Genomic DNA, 13,973 nt, shown 5'->3' on the forward strand with positions numbered 1-13,973 from the left:
AGTGTAGCCACAATAAGCACAGCCGTTGGGCCCTTGAGCAAGGCCCTTAACCCTGCATTGCTCCAGGGGCATTGCTGCTTAGTCTAATCAACTGTAAGTCGCCTTGGATAAAAGCGCCAACCAAATGACATGTAAAGTCATCTTGCATCAGGACAGGGGTTGTCCAGCTTACCTGCACGGAGTTGATGTTTTGTAGGGGCGGTCGGAGAGCGTCCCGAATCCACTTATAGACCTCAATAGAGAGCAGTTTGGACTCGTCTCGAACCGCCTTCTCTCGAGACTCAAACAGTTTTGGCAACACTTTGACGACTGGCTTGAGGGTAATGATCTTGGAACCAAATTCACTGCAGGAAAGAAAGTCGGACAAGAAGTTCAGTTACATAACAGAAACAGCCAAATCCATTTTTAATTTAGCCTTTACAAAAGCAGGAAGACCCCATTAAGATTAAAATTGCATTTAAAATGAGGACCCAAAATAAAATGCCATGTTATAAAGACAAAGACGGTCAACAAACAGAATCACAACATGAAGGATGAGCGGTTTAAACCGTAAGTAACATCAGGGAAGTAACAGCACCGCACAGGCAAGTAATGACATGTAATTGTTTTTAATTAGACACTTCCAATGTCCAGTGAGGCATGACTCACTCTACATGCCACACTGTCAAACATAAAAGTGCTTCAAACTTTGGAACTTAAACGCTGCCGGTTTTTCATGGAATGACTAGGGATGAAAACCAGTGTAAACCCCAGAGTCCGCCTCACCTCAGTGCTCTCCTTAAGGTCTCCACACAGGCCACAATGATCTTGGGGTTCTTATTCTCCAGGCCCTTGATCAGCTCCTCCTGGACCACCTCAGCCTTCTCCATCTCTATGTACATCAGGCAGATGTCCATGCCCAGCTCTTTGGCTCGAGCCTTAGGCTGGTTGAATACTTTGCAGACCACACCCGAAACCACCTCCCCGGTTGTTCTGAAATACAGATACATTTTAATAGTGTTTATTTAAATATTCAACCCAACTGTAAGCACTGACAAAAACTTTGTAACTTCTTTACAGTCAGAAATCAATAATAATTGGTTTGAATAATTTGTTATAAAATATTGTTTGACATCCACCATTTCATTTTCCCCAACCAAAACCCTAAATGTATTTCCAAATCCATTCATAGTTAATGACCATCCATTAAGGAGGAGAAAACCATTAAAAAAAGAACAACCTCAATCATTGCAAAGCACCAAAGGAAACAATTTCAAGAGAAATTGAATTTTTGCAAACCTAAACCTTTTCTGAAGACTTGAGGTCACATACGGCAATTCTAAATACACAACCACAGAACAGTCCCATGAAAGTATTGAAGCCGATTTGTTCTAACAAAAACAACAAAAGAAGTTCTAAACAAATAACAGAGAAAAGGGAAGGCGTTTCCCACAAGAAAGGCAACAGGCCACATGCACTGCCATGACAACAGCAGAAACGTGCTACTTGGAGCACAGGTCTTACCTACTGATGCACACAACCCAACAGCACAGACGTGCTATATGGAGCACAGCTCTTAACTACTGATGCACACAACCCAACAGCACAGACATGCTACTTGGAGCACAGGTCTTAACTACTGGTGCACACAACCCAACAGCACAGACGTGCTACTTGGAGCACAGGTCTTACCTACTGACGGACACAACCCAACAGCACAGACGTGCTATATGGAGCACAGCTCTTAACTACTGATGCACACAACCCAACAGCACAGACATGCTACTTGGAGCACAGCTCTTAACTACTGGTGCACACAACCCAACAGCAGAGACATGCTACTTGGAGCACAGCTCTTAACTACTGGTGCACACAACCCGGGAGACATACCTAAAACAAACCTGTTTAATCCCTCTACATACACACACAAACAAATCTGTGTAATCCCTGTAACCGGACACAAGTTGGTCTGATGACTCCATAAAGAGCTGGCAGGCAGGCATCAGATCTCTACATTGCTGCCCTTCGCCAGGCCTGATTACAAACCATATTTTAGACAGTATTTTAACAAATGGAAAGAATTCAACAAGGATTTGTCACTAAAAGGGGGGATTTTAGTGCCAACCACAAATCCGGCGTGCAGTGGAGAATACTCACTTGCCGGCCACATGAGCGTTTTCCACGTAAACGAGGGCCGCCTCCAGCCCCTTCAGTTGAGCCACGGCGTTGGACTCGGTGACTAACTTCTTGATGAGCCCCAGGTACTTGCTCCATTCAGGACTCTTCTCGTCCTCGATCCTCTGGAAGAGCTTGATGGCCTCCTCGTACCCGTGCAGCCTGGCCTTCCATACCTTAGGGCAGAGGGACAGGACTCCATCAGGCATTCCCCATGGGAGGCGCAGGCTAACATTCACCAGGAATGAACCCAGAATTAATCCGGCCATGCAGGCCAGACAGACACACTAAACTTAACAGTTGTTGACAGGCTAACATTCACAAAGAACGGACATAAAAATGTGTTGGCCAGACGGACCCAATGTAATTCTCAACAGTAAAGCCACTTGCACCTTCAAGACCGGTGCAGTCTAATTCCGCAAACAGAATAACGCTTTGAAACTTTTCATGGTGCGCATACTGCTTACCGGAATGGGATAAAACTGGGACAAAAGGGCGATGTAACTAGTGTCACCCCAACAACACCACACGTATGCTCAGAATAAGGGAGGTCACCAGAAAAACCACAATGTTCAGCTTTGATGCATGTCTTCATCTCGCAAACTCAGAGTACTCCAAATGTCGGAGATTGCGACTCGGAATGACGACATTTATAGCTGCGGAATACGACATTCCCTACTCGGAAGTAGGAACCTACCGGCTTCAGAGATGTCATGAACCCACTATCATCATCATCACCATCAGACTCTGGTGAGCGCAGACATGCATGTGCTCTCTGGTGATGTCAGACTGCCCCGCAGGGCAGACTGTCAGCAGTGACTCGGTCTGGATCCGATATCAAACCAAAGGACACACCCACACACTAAAATGGCACCTTAATATCCACTGCACTTCTAAAATCACACATTTGAAACACTAAGTTAACCTACATTAAGCCAAAGGGAAAGCCGCAACCAACCAAAACTGCAAAACTAAAAGATTAAGTAGTCAATCGAAACATTAACTTTGTTCAAACTCAATCAAGCACAAACGGCAAATTCAACAGACATTATAATGCAATGCAAATGCTCCCTGGATGCCTGAGGTTAAGGACTTGCCTACCTTGTGTTCACATTTCTGGTCGATGGGCAACTTCATCCACTCGCTGTCGTCCCCCATGGTGGGCTGTGTGTGTCGGCCTTAAGCACGGAACTGCAAAATAAATACATCATAAAAATAAATAAAGTATTGAACTAATAATAAATAAATAAAATTTTAAAGAAGAAAACGCACACAAGAAATACCACTCCCGCTGGGCAGAACACAAGGACCCTATTGCACAGTACACATAAATATACTCTTATTGCACTGTACATAAAGACAAGACCATTTCTCAACTCCACTGTAAAAATAGACTGACAGTACCTACTACTTTGTTTCAGGCAGAGGTGGACAGTCTAGTGGTCAGAAAGTAAAAGTCTTGCCATTCATTTCTTCCACCCATAAACAAAGCCAGCTGCTTTTAGCAAATTTGTTCAACCTCCTGTCTGAAGAATTGAGCCAATTTGTAAATCCAAATGATTGAAACAAGGAGGACATTTGGGCTACTTTCCGAAACTGGATTTTCCACCTCGTTTCAACACTGGACAGACTGTTCTGCTTCAAAAGACAGGAGAAGCAGAGACAGAAAACAGGCCCAGGTGCCATGATGAGGCCCAGCTCTGCAGTAAAAAAGCTCCAACGTGACTCGGGACTTCTGGGCTTGCAGCTTCTGATCTACTTAATTATTCAGCCGAGGTTGCGACTAGGACGGGAATTCCATTAATCTGTGGCCTAAAGTACTGCCTGCACACCACAATATGCAACTCGTCGCCGGCACTTGAGTTTATTTGGATTAAATGGTTAAATTATGTGTAGGCATTTTTTTTTAAATCGTCAGGGCAGCAGTTTCCTAAATGTGGCAAAACTGGACGCGTTTGGCTTGAATCTCCAGCCTGTGTTTCCCAGAAGGTAATGGGCGCTTAAACTCCACCCTTGGCGGCAGAGACTGGTTTATGGACGGCCACCCATCCAGGCAATCACACGACACTCCCACGAAAACACAGTAACGTAAAGTGGTAAAAGCCAGAAAGAATTGGACAAATAACTTGCGTTATGGATGGGACGCAAAAACACAGGTATTTTGGGGAGACTATAAACTTTTTTAAGTCTCTTGAATTTGAAAGGCTAATGCAGAAAGTGTAACAACCATGTAATGTAGGAGGCTTGGCGGAAGATAAAAATGGCAATTTTGATCCATTTGGATTTTTGAGGAGATGGCAGCGTTATGCATGTGACACCAGTGCATTATGGACGCGACACGTCTGAAATGCACATCGGTTGACAATCTGCTACCCAATCAAATTTTATCATAACACATTTATCGTCATCTAACATGGTTCTGAAAGTCTGTTTTGACATTCAGAAAACCATCCGAAATGTTTTTAATGTTTCCAAGATGGCCACCAATTAGCATTGATTTCAATGGTAATGGACTAATAAATCAATTTAAACGTACAATAGGTAATTTCTAACAGCCAAGAGAGGAGTTACAACAACAAACACCCTCAAACCACAACACTGGCTTCCCACAGCCTATGAATATAATGCGTAGTATGAAGCGTTATTATACAGTTCAGTGTTCTCATGCACTGTTTTGGAAAGCTGACAGTAACAAATGTGACAGAGCCTGCTGTCTTTTCGTAGTATTCTAGTAAACACTAAAACGATACCAGTCAGTAGCAACAATCAAATTAGCCATTAGTTAGCTTGCTGAATTTACAAATATATTTTATATATATTTACAATGGCTAATTTGCTTGTTGCTACCAATTGCAAACTGGTATTGTTTCAGAACTAGATATGTAGTCTTTGCTTGGATAATAAGCAATAGCATAGAGTTTCTATTATTGCTTGTCTGGAGTGCAATTTTGGGCAGCTACACATGAACAATCAGAATAAGCCTCAACACCATTGGCTGTGGCAATTAGAACCAATTTTCAACCAATGAGCTTGAATTATTGTAAAGCTGTAGAATGTTTTGGTACAGAGTGACAGCCCGTCAACTGTATATTTTGAAACCCAAATTTAAAGACTATATACACAGGCAGAGGGCGAGTCAAACTGTCAGGGAGCAATAGGAATGGATTTACAACAGTCTTGTAACAATGATTTAATCAATATTACCCATTGTACCTGTAAGAATTGTCCTGTTAGTCTACATTTTATCAGATTTCAAAATGGTCACAATCGACGGTTGGGACATAAGTTTAATTGGGAAGTAAGTATTTATTCATGCTCAGGTTTACATTACTGTGGAATTGCCCATATATGGAGACAGACAGATACTAAAACAGGCCAGATACAGACGTTTAATTCATTCACCTTGTTTTTAAATTCACAAATTTGAAACTAATGGAAAATGAAGTGTCCAGTCATTCATCTGGACTGTATAGGCAATCAGTAAAAGACAAGCCATCAAATGAACAGAAAGCGCTTTCCACGTGCACTCAAGCCCTTTTAACATACTGATCCAATGCACCCTCGGTCGGTGTGTACTTATGGAAGCATCTGGTGTCAGATTTCACATTGATCAAGTGGTTGCCCCACGTCATAAATGCAGCTTTTAAACACGAGCCAACAGTTAGAAAAGTGCGGCTCTCAACTACAAGCCTAGTAAAGAAACTACATATGAATAGTAATTTTGCACTATACACCTTTACAAGAAAAGCAAATGACGCATTAAAATCCATGTCTATTAGTTATTGAGTTTATTTAGGTTGAACTGCCTCTTGTATGAATAGAATACAGTAACGTTGTCACTAAGAAATCCTCCATGATTTAGGTCCACAATGAAACGCGAACTCATATCCAATAAACACTAGCAGTAGATTAAAATTTACACGATACAAGAGCTGCCACTTGGCAGCCCAAACTTCCTCAGATACATACGAAAACACGCATGGTAAACAATCTTGCTTGATGGTTCGGGGTCACATCAGTACGGACTGCGACATTTGAAAGTTACAAAATATCTGAATATTGAATATAGACATTAAAGAATCAAAATTCCATATACGATGGCATGTACTGGCGGGTAGGTACACCGTTAAGCGCTGGAATATCCTCCACGATTAGCGTCCATGGTCTGGCGTCCCTATGCAGTAATAGCGGCGTAGGAACCAAGGCCTGTCTCAGTCGACCCGGCCCAAGAAAGGTAAACACATCCGCGACACGGTCCATAACCAAGCGCTTTTTCACCTCCGGTGACACGACAACCGGAACATTCTCTCCGAAACAATGCAAAGCCCGACGCATGACAATGCAAATCCCTTGCGTGTTTGCCACGAAACAGACTCACTATTGTTTAAACAAAAGCTACAAGCAAGCAGGCCTCGAAAACGTAGCAGCAAATCACACACATGTACAGAGAAGACTGCGAGGTGGAGAACGCGAGCGACCATTTCTTGACTGAGGAAGACGTTGGTAAAATAATGGAAACACTGGTTACCTGCTATTCTTTTTGGAAGGCTGTGTGATGATATTTAGCTACGGCCGATATAAGATCATTACTCATCGAGCTCTGAAACGCCTCCGAGGGCGGAGAGTCGGAGGGAGGGGCGCAAAGCGACACCGCTGAGAGGGAGCCGCCTAGAGCGCTTATTTTAACCAACCACGCGTGAACCGACCAGGAATCGGGGGTGTCTTCATATGCTAGCATCGGTGCTTTCAAATATAATATTACTGCAAGCAATACATTGAGAACCAGGTACAAGCAACACAGGACAATACTTGAATTTACATGTGACACTAGAACCCATCTCATAGCTGGGGGATTCATCCGTACAATGTTGAGCCAGATTACAATGAGCTAACACCGATGAAATTAAAGAGTTTTCTCCAATGTGAAGTTGCATTGTTGTGTGTAAGCAAGACAACTGTATGGGATGCATACATCGAGTCAGCCAATTCATTTTAACAAACGACACAACACACAATCCACTGCATGGCGTAATTACAGCTAATTTAGCAAACATAGCTAGCTAGCTAACGCTGGACAACTTGACAAACTCCTGTCTTAGTCCGGCGAGGTCGGGAGCGAATTCAGACCAGCTAGCAAGATGTCCTAATCGTTTATAATATAAATTGTATAATGCAACGATCGTGTATAGCTTACAACACCACAGCGAGGCTAGCAAGAAATAACATCAACATAACAGTTACGAAGTTACACTAGTCAGCCTATTTCGCTAGCTATATGGAAAACACAGCATCTTTTAGCCCATAACTTAATATCCATTATGCACAAGCGCAGCCTAATCTCCATATTCGTCCGAGCTGCCTAGATTTCACTGATGTCAGAGCTGGCATTAGATATTAGCTAGCGTTACCATCTAATGCTACTTTAGCTAGAGCTAGCTATAACCATCTTCACCCCCTCTTCCTGTGACTTAAAAGCCTTATCTGAACCGTGTTCAGAAAAATAACACCATCTTACGTTAGCTAGCTAGCAAGAAAGTACACTAATCGCCAATGTTTTACTCCTTGCATGAATTCGGTAATTCACGTGAAGTTACATCGCTAGCTACATTAGCTAGCGCCAACAAGAACAGTGTTCCAGAATTCAGCAAAAACGCACAAAATCGAGGTGGCTAGCTAACGTTAGTTAGCAAACTGTTTTTATGGCCGTAGCAAACGTATGTTAGCGAATGTAAAACTAGCCAGCAATAGGGAAATAATCCTGGATCCTCCCCGCTGGCTTGTGTGATAGGTGGTAGCCGAGCTATTTATTCCACTAACGACGTTAGCGAATGTAGCGGTCAGCTAACTAACGGCTATAGCCAGTACTCACCTAGCCGTATAACTAGTCTAGTGCTATAGATAAGCATAGAGCCGATACATTATACATAAAACATCTTACCTATAACCACAGGGTCCGAAAATGGTCACAACTAATTAGATAATTGTAATAAATATTTTCAAAAACCGAAAGAAAATGTTACTTCGCCTTCTCCTGTACGTGACACTTCCCCCAGAGTTTATTCCTCTCCGTTTAAAAATACTTACGTTCAGGACGTCCAATTTGTATTGGTTGAAATGGATCATGTGCACACAGCAAATGTGATTGGACGGTTTGAATAGAAAATATTCAAACATATTGCAAAAATATATTCTTCAAACATATTTTTAAGGATAAATACATTTTCGAAACTATATTTGATCAAAAATGTTAATCTTTTTTCATTTGACTGAAATTGGTGGTGTAATTTCACGATATTAATTTGACGTTTGCGTGCTTGTTAATCACGTGGTACGGAGTATTTTTGAATATCAAAGCGTTCTGCTTTGTTTTCGCGTCAAGCATTCTCTCTGGAAGAAATCGAATACTGTAGCCTAGGTACTGTTCGGTTTTCAAGGCCGTAGCTGACATCTCCTGTCAGTAGCAAGAAGTTTAGTCATTACATTACATTACATTACATTAATGGCATTTGGCAGACGCTCTTATCCAGAGCGACGTACAACAAAGTGCATACCCATAACCAGGGATAAGTGCACTGAAAGACCCTAGAGGGAAGTACAATTTCAACTGCTACCTGTACAACAAAGATAAGGACCAGGGCCTATTTAAATTTTTTTTTTTTAACAAACAAATAAACAAACAAACAAACAAACAACTAAGTAAAAGTGACCAAACTTAACTGTCCAAACACTGCTTACCTAGCCAACTAAAAATACCGATACACAAAGTAAACCACAGAAAGACAACAATTAAGGTTCACAGGGAGGTAGGGAGGGACAGGGAGAGGTGCTGCTTGAAGAGGTGTGTCTTCAGCTTGCGCTTGAAGGTGGGGAGAGATTCTACAGTTCTGACCTCAACGGGGAGTTCGTTCCACCACCGTGGAGCAAGAACAGACAGTAGTCGTGAGCGTGAGGTGGAGGTTCGGAGAGGGAGAGGTGCCAAGCGGCCTGTGGAGGCTGAAGGAAGAGGTCTGGCAGGGGTGTAGGGTCTGATGATTTTTTGTAGATAAGCTGGGGAAGACCCTTTAACTGCTTGGAAGGCTAGCACCAATGTTTTTAATTTGATGCGAGCCATGACAGGCAGCCAGTGGAGGGAAGTAAGCAGGGGGGTGACGTGTGAGTATTTGGGAAGGTTGAAGACCAGACGAGCTGCTGCATTCTGGATGAGTTGGAGGGGTCTGACGGCGGACGCTGGGAGGCCAGCCAAGAGGGAATTGCAGTAGTCCAGGCAGGACAGGACCATCGCTTGGACCAGGAGCTGGGTTGAGTAGGGGGTGAGAAAGGGGCGGATTCTCCGTATGTTGTATAGGAAGAACCTGCAAGACCGGGTCACCGCCGCAATGTTCTCGGAAAGGGACAGTCTGCTGTCCATCACCATGCCGAGGTTCCTTGCACTAGGTGACGGCGTGAGTGTGGTATCCCCGAGGGAAATGGAGAGATCCAGATGGGGAGAGAGCAGGGATGAATATCATTTCAGTCTTGCCTGGGTTGAGCTTTAGATGGTGGTTGTCCATCCAGCTCTGGATGTCCCTCAGGCAAGCAGAGATACGGGCTGAAACCTGCGTATCAGACGGCAGGAACGAGACGAAGAGTTGGGTATCGTCCGCGTAGCAGTTGTAGGATAGCCCATGTGCAGTGATCACAGGGCCAAGGGAGCGAGTGTAAAGAGAAAAAAGAAGCGGGCCTAAGACTGAGCCCTGTGGAACTCCTGTGGCGAGGGGCCGAGGTGTCGATACCGAACGAGCCCAGGCAACCTGGAAGGAGCGACCAGAGAGGTAGGACTCAATCCAGTCCAGGGCTGTGCCACAGATGCCCGTTGCTTGCGTCTTTTGAATGGAAATTATTAATATTTTAAGTATGTCAAAACCTTTTCTGTCATTTAAAGTTAAACTTTATTTATTATGGTTAACAACTGTCTAATACTGTAATAAATGCATACAAGTAGTAAGAATGTCAGTGGGTTTACATTAAAAAAAGAAAGATTTCCACATTTTAAACTTACGCATTAGCGAGCTGTTTAAATGTACTGCGGATGCACACGACGACACACTACCTTGTACTTCAGAGTAAACCATGTGAATTCCTGGGGCCGTATGTATAAACCCGCTGAGGAATTAGTCTTAGTCTCAAACGTAGACAATTTTTTTGCAAAGAGTAAGCAACATTCTTCCTTGCTGAGATCAGTTTAATTCACAGAAAAAATACTCAGGTCGTTGCATGAACTAGAAGGATAAGCAATTCGCTTGTGCCTCTATTCAGTTTATATATACCCTTTGCACTTTGGCCCCCAAGAATGCAATTTCAGCCTGTTTTCTACTCATCCTATAAAAGTGTTGCTGGGGAAAATTCCCTTTGAGTTAGGAGAGACTTCTTGCAAGCAACCTTTCCCGTTTAAAAGAACCCAGTTCTTTCACAGCAAGGAGAGTTTCAATAATACAAACTTTATTAACCCTGTAACAAAGCACGGAGAATGCCTCACACCAATGTGAGAAAACACTCTGGATTTTAGCAGACAGGGTGTCTATTCTTATACCATTACACATCCTAAGTTATCGCATGCATACATTACGGTGAAAGCCAATCATCTTCATACAGTGTTTCAGTACTTTTGCATCACACGTACTCCTGGGCCCACCTCTTCTACTTAAGTCATATAACATTTGTTTTGCAATTAACACACTGCTACAGCAACTACAAAGGTTACATTTATGATCCGTGGTTCCTCCTAGGCTGGTTAAGGAGGAACCGACCTTGGATGCGCTTCCTCCTCATTCTTTTCTAACAAGCACCTGAGAGCACCCAATGATGGGAGGGTGTTCTGCCTTATCTCCTGAAGCCGCGGCCGAGCACTCACCCCTCCCTTACATTTTTGCTGGTTATCTGTCACAAGCACAATTTATTCTTTTTAAGCAGTTTTCTAACTATATGCATTGTACATATCTGGATACATATATCCTAGGTTACATTGTACTACATTATATTTTTCTTCCACAGTGTCAATATCTCAAACTATTTACTGCACACACATGGTCAACAACTTAAATTAAAGAAGAGGCTTGTACCATTCATACATTTGAGACAGAACAAATGTACGGTCCCCTCCAAAAGTATTGGAACAGCAAGGCCAATTCCATTGTTTTTGCAATACACTGAATAATACATTTGGGGTTGAGATAAAAAGATGAACACGAGACAAGAGTTCAGAATTTCAGCTTTTATTTCCTGGTATTTACACCTAGATGTGTTAAACTCTTAGAACATAGCACCTTTGGTATCAGACCACCCAATTTCTAGGTAAGCAAAAGTATTGGAACAGAGTATTTATGTAAATTGAAGTAAATAACACTTATTATTTGTAGCATATGCCTTGTTTGCAATAACTGCATCAAGCCTGTGACCCATTGACATCACCAAACTGTTGCATTCTTCTTTTGTGATGCATTTACAGGCTTACTGCAGCCTCTTTCTGTTGTTGTTTGTTTCAAGGGGTGAAATGCATGCTCAATAGGGCATTGACTTGGCCAGTCTAAAATACTCCACTTCTTCTCTTTAATGAAGTCCTTTGGTGTGTTGGCAGGTCATTGTCTTGCAGCATGATGAAGTTCCTCCCAATTAGTTTGGACGCATTTCTCTATAAGTTGGCAGTCAGAATGTTTTTGTAGACTTCTGAATTTATCAATCAATAAAGGTTAGTGGGCCCACTCCAGAAGAAGCCATGCAAGCCCAAGCCATGACACTTTCTCCACCGTGCCTCACAGATGAGCTTGTATGTTTTGGATCATGAGTAAATCTCTTCTTTCCCCCCCTTTGGCCTTTCCATCACTTGGGTAGAGGTTAATCTTGGTCTCATAAGTCCATAAAACTTTGTTCCAGAACTTTTGTGGCACATCTCTGTACTCATCTTACAATTCTTACTGCTGATGAGTGGTTTGCATCTTGTAGTAGCCTCTATATTACTGCTGTCTAAGTCTTCTTCGAATGGTTGATCAAACCCTATCTAACCCCCAATCCTGTGAAATATTTTTATTTTTTTCTGATTTTTTCCCTTTTTCTAGCCAATTGTACCCCGTCTGATTCAATTAGAGCTAGCATTAGATACACCGCTCACACCTCAGCAGCCTTCTTCAAGCCGTCTCGTCTCATGCTCGTGACCGTGACCATGATTCCAAGGCGCCCAAGGTGCTTTATTGTGCGGCGATCTACTAACCCTGCCGGGTCCCTCCCTCTGGAGCAGTGAGCCAATTATGCTGCTCCACGTGAGCCGGCCAAACTTGGCTTTTGGCATGATTGGGAATCAAACCCCGGTCCCCTGTGTGCAACTGCAGTGAACAGCAACCGCAAGTCCACTACATTTTAGCCTGTTGCGCCACTGCGGCCATCAATCGAAATGTACCTCTTTGATCAGTACCTCTCTGTTATATCCTCTACCCCCTCCCCCACCAGATCTAATCACCACCCTCCCCACTCCTGTGATGTGTTTTAATTTATGACAATGGCCATTTGTTCCACTGTTTCCATTGAGGGACAGGGCATAAGTGTTGACATCCTCCCTCATTTTTTAGTTCTCCCTCATTTTTTAGTTCTTGTTGATCTGTTCTTGGGGAACAGAACCGAACACACCGCAACGACGGACCGCCGATGGCCGAGTTGCACGTACGTTCTGCGCCTGCGTGAGAGGTAATAACTCTCCACACCAGCAGGTGGCGGTAGTCTGCATTTGTCTTTCAAAAAATGGAAACCGGAAGACCGGGGAATGCGTTTGCATTGCGTTGGACCTAGAAGCAGCCATTGTCTCGCTCACAACAAACAGTTTGCAGCAATTTCCTTGTTCTCTCGCTATTTAGTAATACTAATCGAAAATTATGTCTGGTAGTGATAGTAACTTTGGAATGGCTTGCTTTCGTCGCTTCCGTTTCTCTTCTCGTGCACTGATTCGCTAGCTGGACAGCCAATCAGAGAGCTCTCTCTCATCGACGGCTCCGGGGGCTGAATCGGCGTCGGAGCCCTCCAAAACACGCCGACAGAGTGTCGGCGTGCGGGACACACCGGAAAGACTCGTCGGTTTGGTGTGTCCGGGCCTTTACATTACAAGTCTCATGTTCCTTACTTTTGCTCACCTAAAAATTGGGTGGTCTGATACAAAAGGTGATATGTTCTCAAAAATACCAGGAAATAAAAGCTGAAATTCAGATCTGTCATCTCATGTACATCCTTTGATCTCAAAGACAATCGTCTTCCGTGTATAGCAAAAACAAAGGAAATGACTTTGCTGTTTCAATACATTTGGAGGGGACTGTATGTCATAGCATGTACATACAGTGTACACAAAAGATACATTAAAAAAATAAAAATACTAAACGCTTTGTTTTTATTGTATAACACTGAATATCTCAATTTCTAAGTCAAGGACCAATTACTTTATATTTGTGCACAAACTTAATCTTGATGTGTGTACAAGATTTATTAAAGATATCTACAGGCATTCAAATTCCACAAAACAATGGTTTTCCCAAAACAAACCAGATATCCTCAAGTGTTCCCAAATCTCTCCAAATACAAAATGCCTGAGTATCTTTTTGTCCAGACACATGAATCATCAGAAAAGCTTAGATTTCTATTAAACCAGATTTTTAAATCTTTTTTAAATTTTTTATTCATATATAAGAGTATGTTTTATATAGCATGCCCATGGTGTCAGAAAAGCTCTCCAAAAAGCTTACTCACCCTAACGAACTTGCATCACATTAAAAAAAACTAATTTTAAAAACTTTATTTTAAAATTA

The 13,973-nt window shown here is 42.7% G+C and overlaps 1 protein-coding gene across 7 annotated transcripts in view; it reads right to left on the minus strand.

The window, feature by feature from the left end:
* The window catches only part of LOC133111391 (cytoskeleton-associated protein 5-like), a 47,823-nt gene extending 39,606 nt beyond the window's left edge, over window positions 1-8,217 (minus strand). For 6 of the 7 annotated variants that reach the window (XM_061221718.1, XM_061221717.1, XM_061221715.1 and 3 more), the window contains exons 1-5: window positions 8,093-8,217; window positions 3,256-3,345; window positions 2,137-2,330; window positions 766-972; window positions 173-344 (exon numbers count right to left, since the gene is read on the minus strand). In XM_061221718.1, the coding sequence (XP_061077702.1) occupies window positions 173-344; window positions 766-972; window positions 2,137-2,330; window positions 3,256-3,312 (630 nt within the window). In that variant the 5' untranslated portion in view covers window positions 3,313-3,345; window positions 8,093-8,217. Of the gene's footprint in view, window positions 1-172; window positions 345-765; window positions 973-2,136; window positions 2,331-3,255; window positions 3,346-6,682; window positions 6,801-8,092 lie in introns of those variants that run through there. The other variant, XM_061221712.1, reaches the window with a different exon arrangement.
* Between the last annotated feature and the right edge of the window lie 5,756 nt (window positions 8,218-13,973).

This window comes from Conger conger, chromosome 15 (assembly GCF_963514075.1).
Source record: "Conger conger chromosome 15, fConCon1.1, whole genome shotgun sequence".
In the NCBI taxonomy this organism is placed as follows: Eukaryota; Metazoa; Chordata; class Actinopteri; order Anguilliformes; family Congridae; genus Conger; species Conger conger.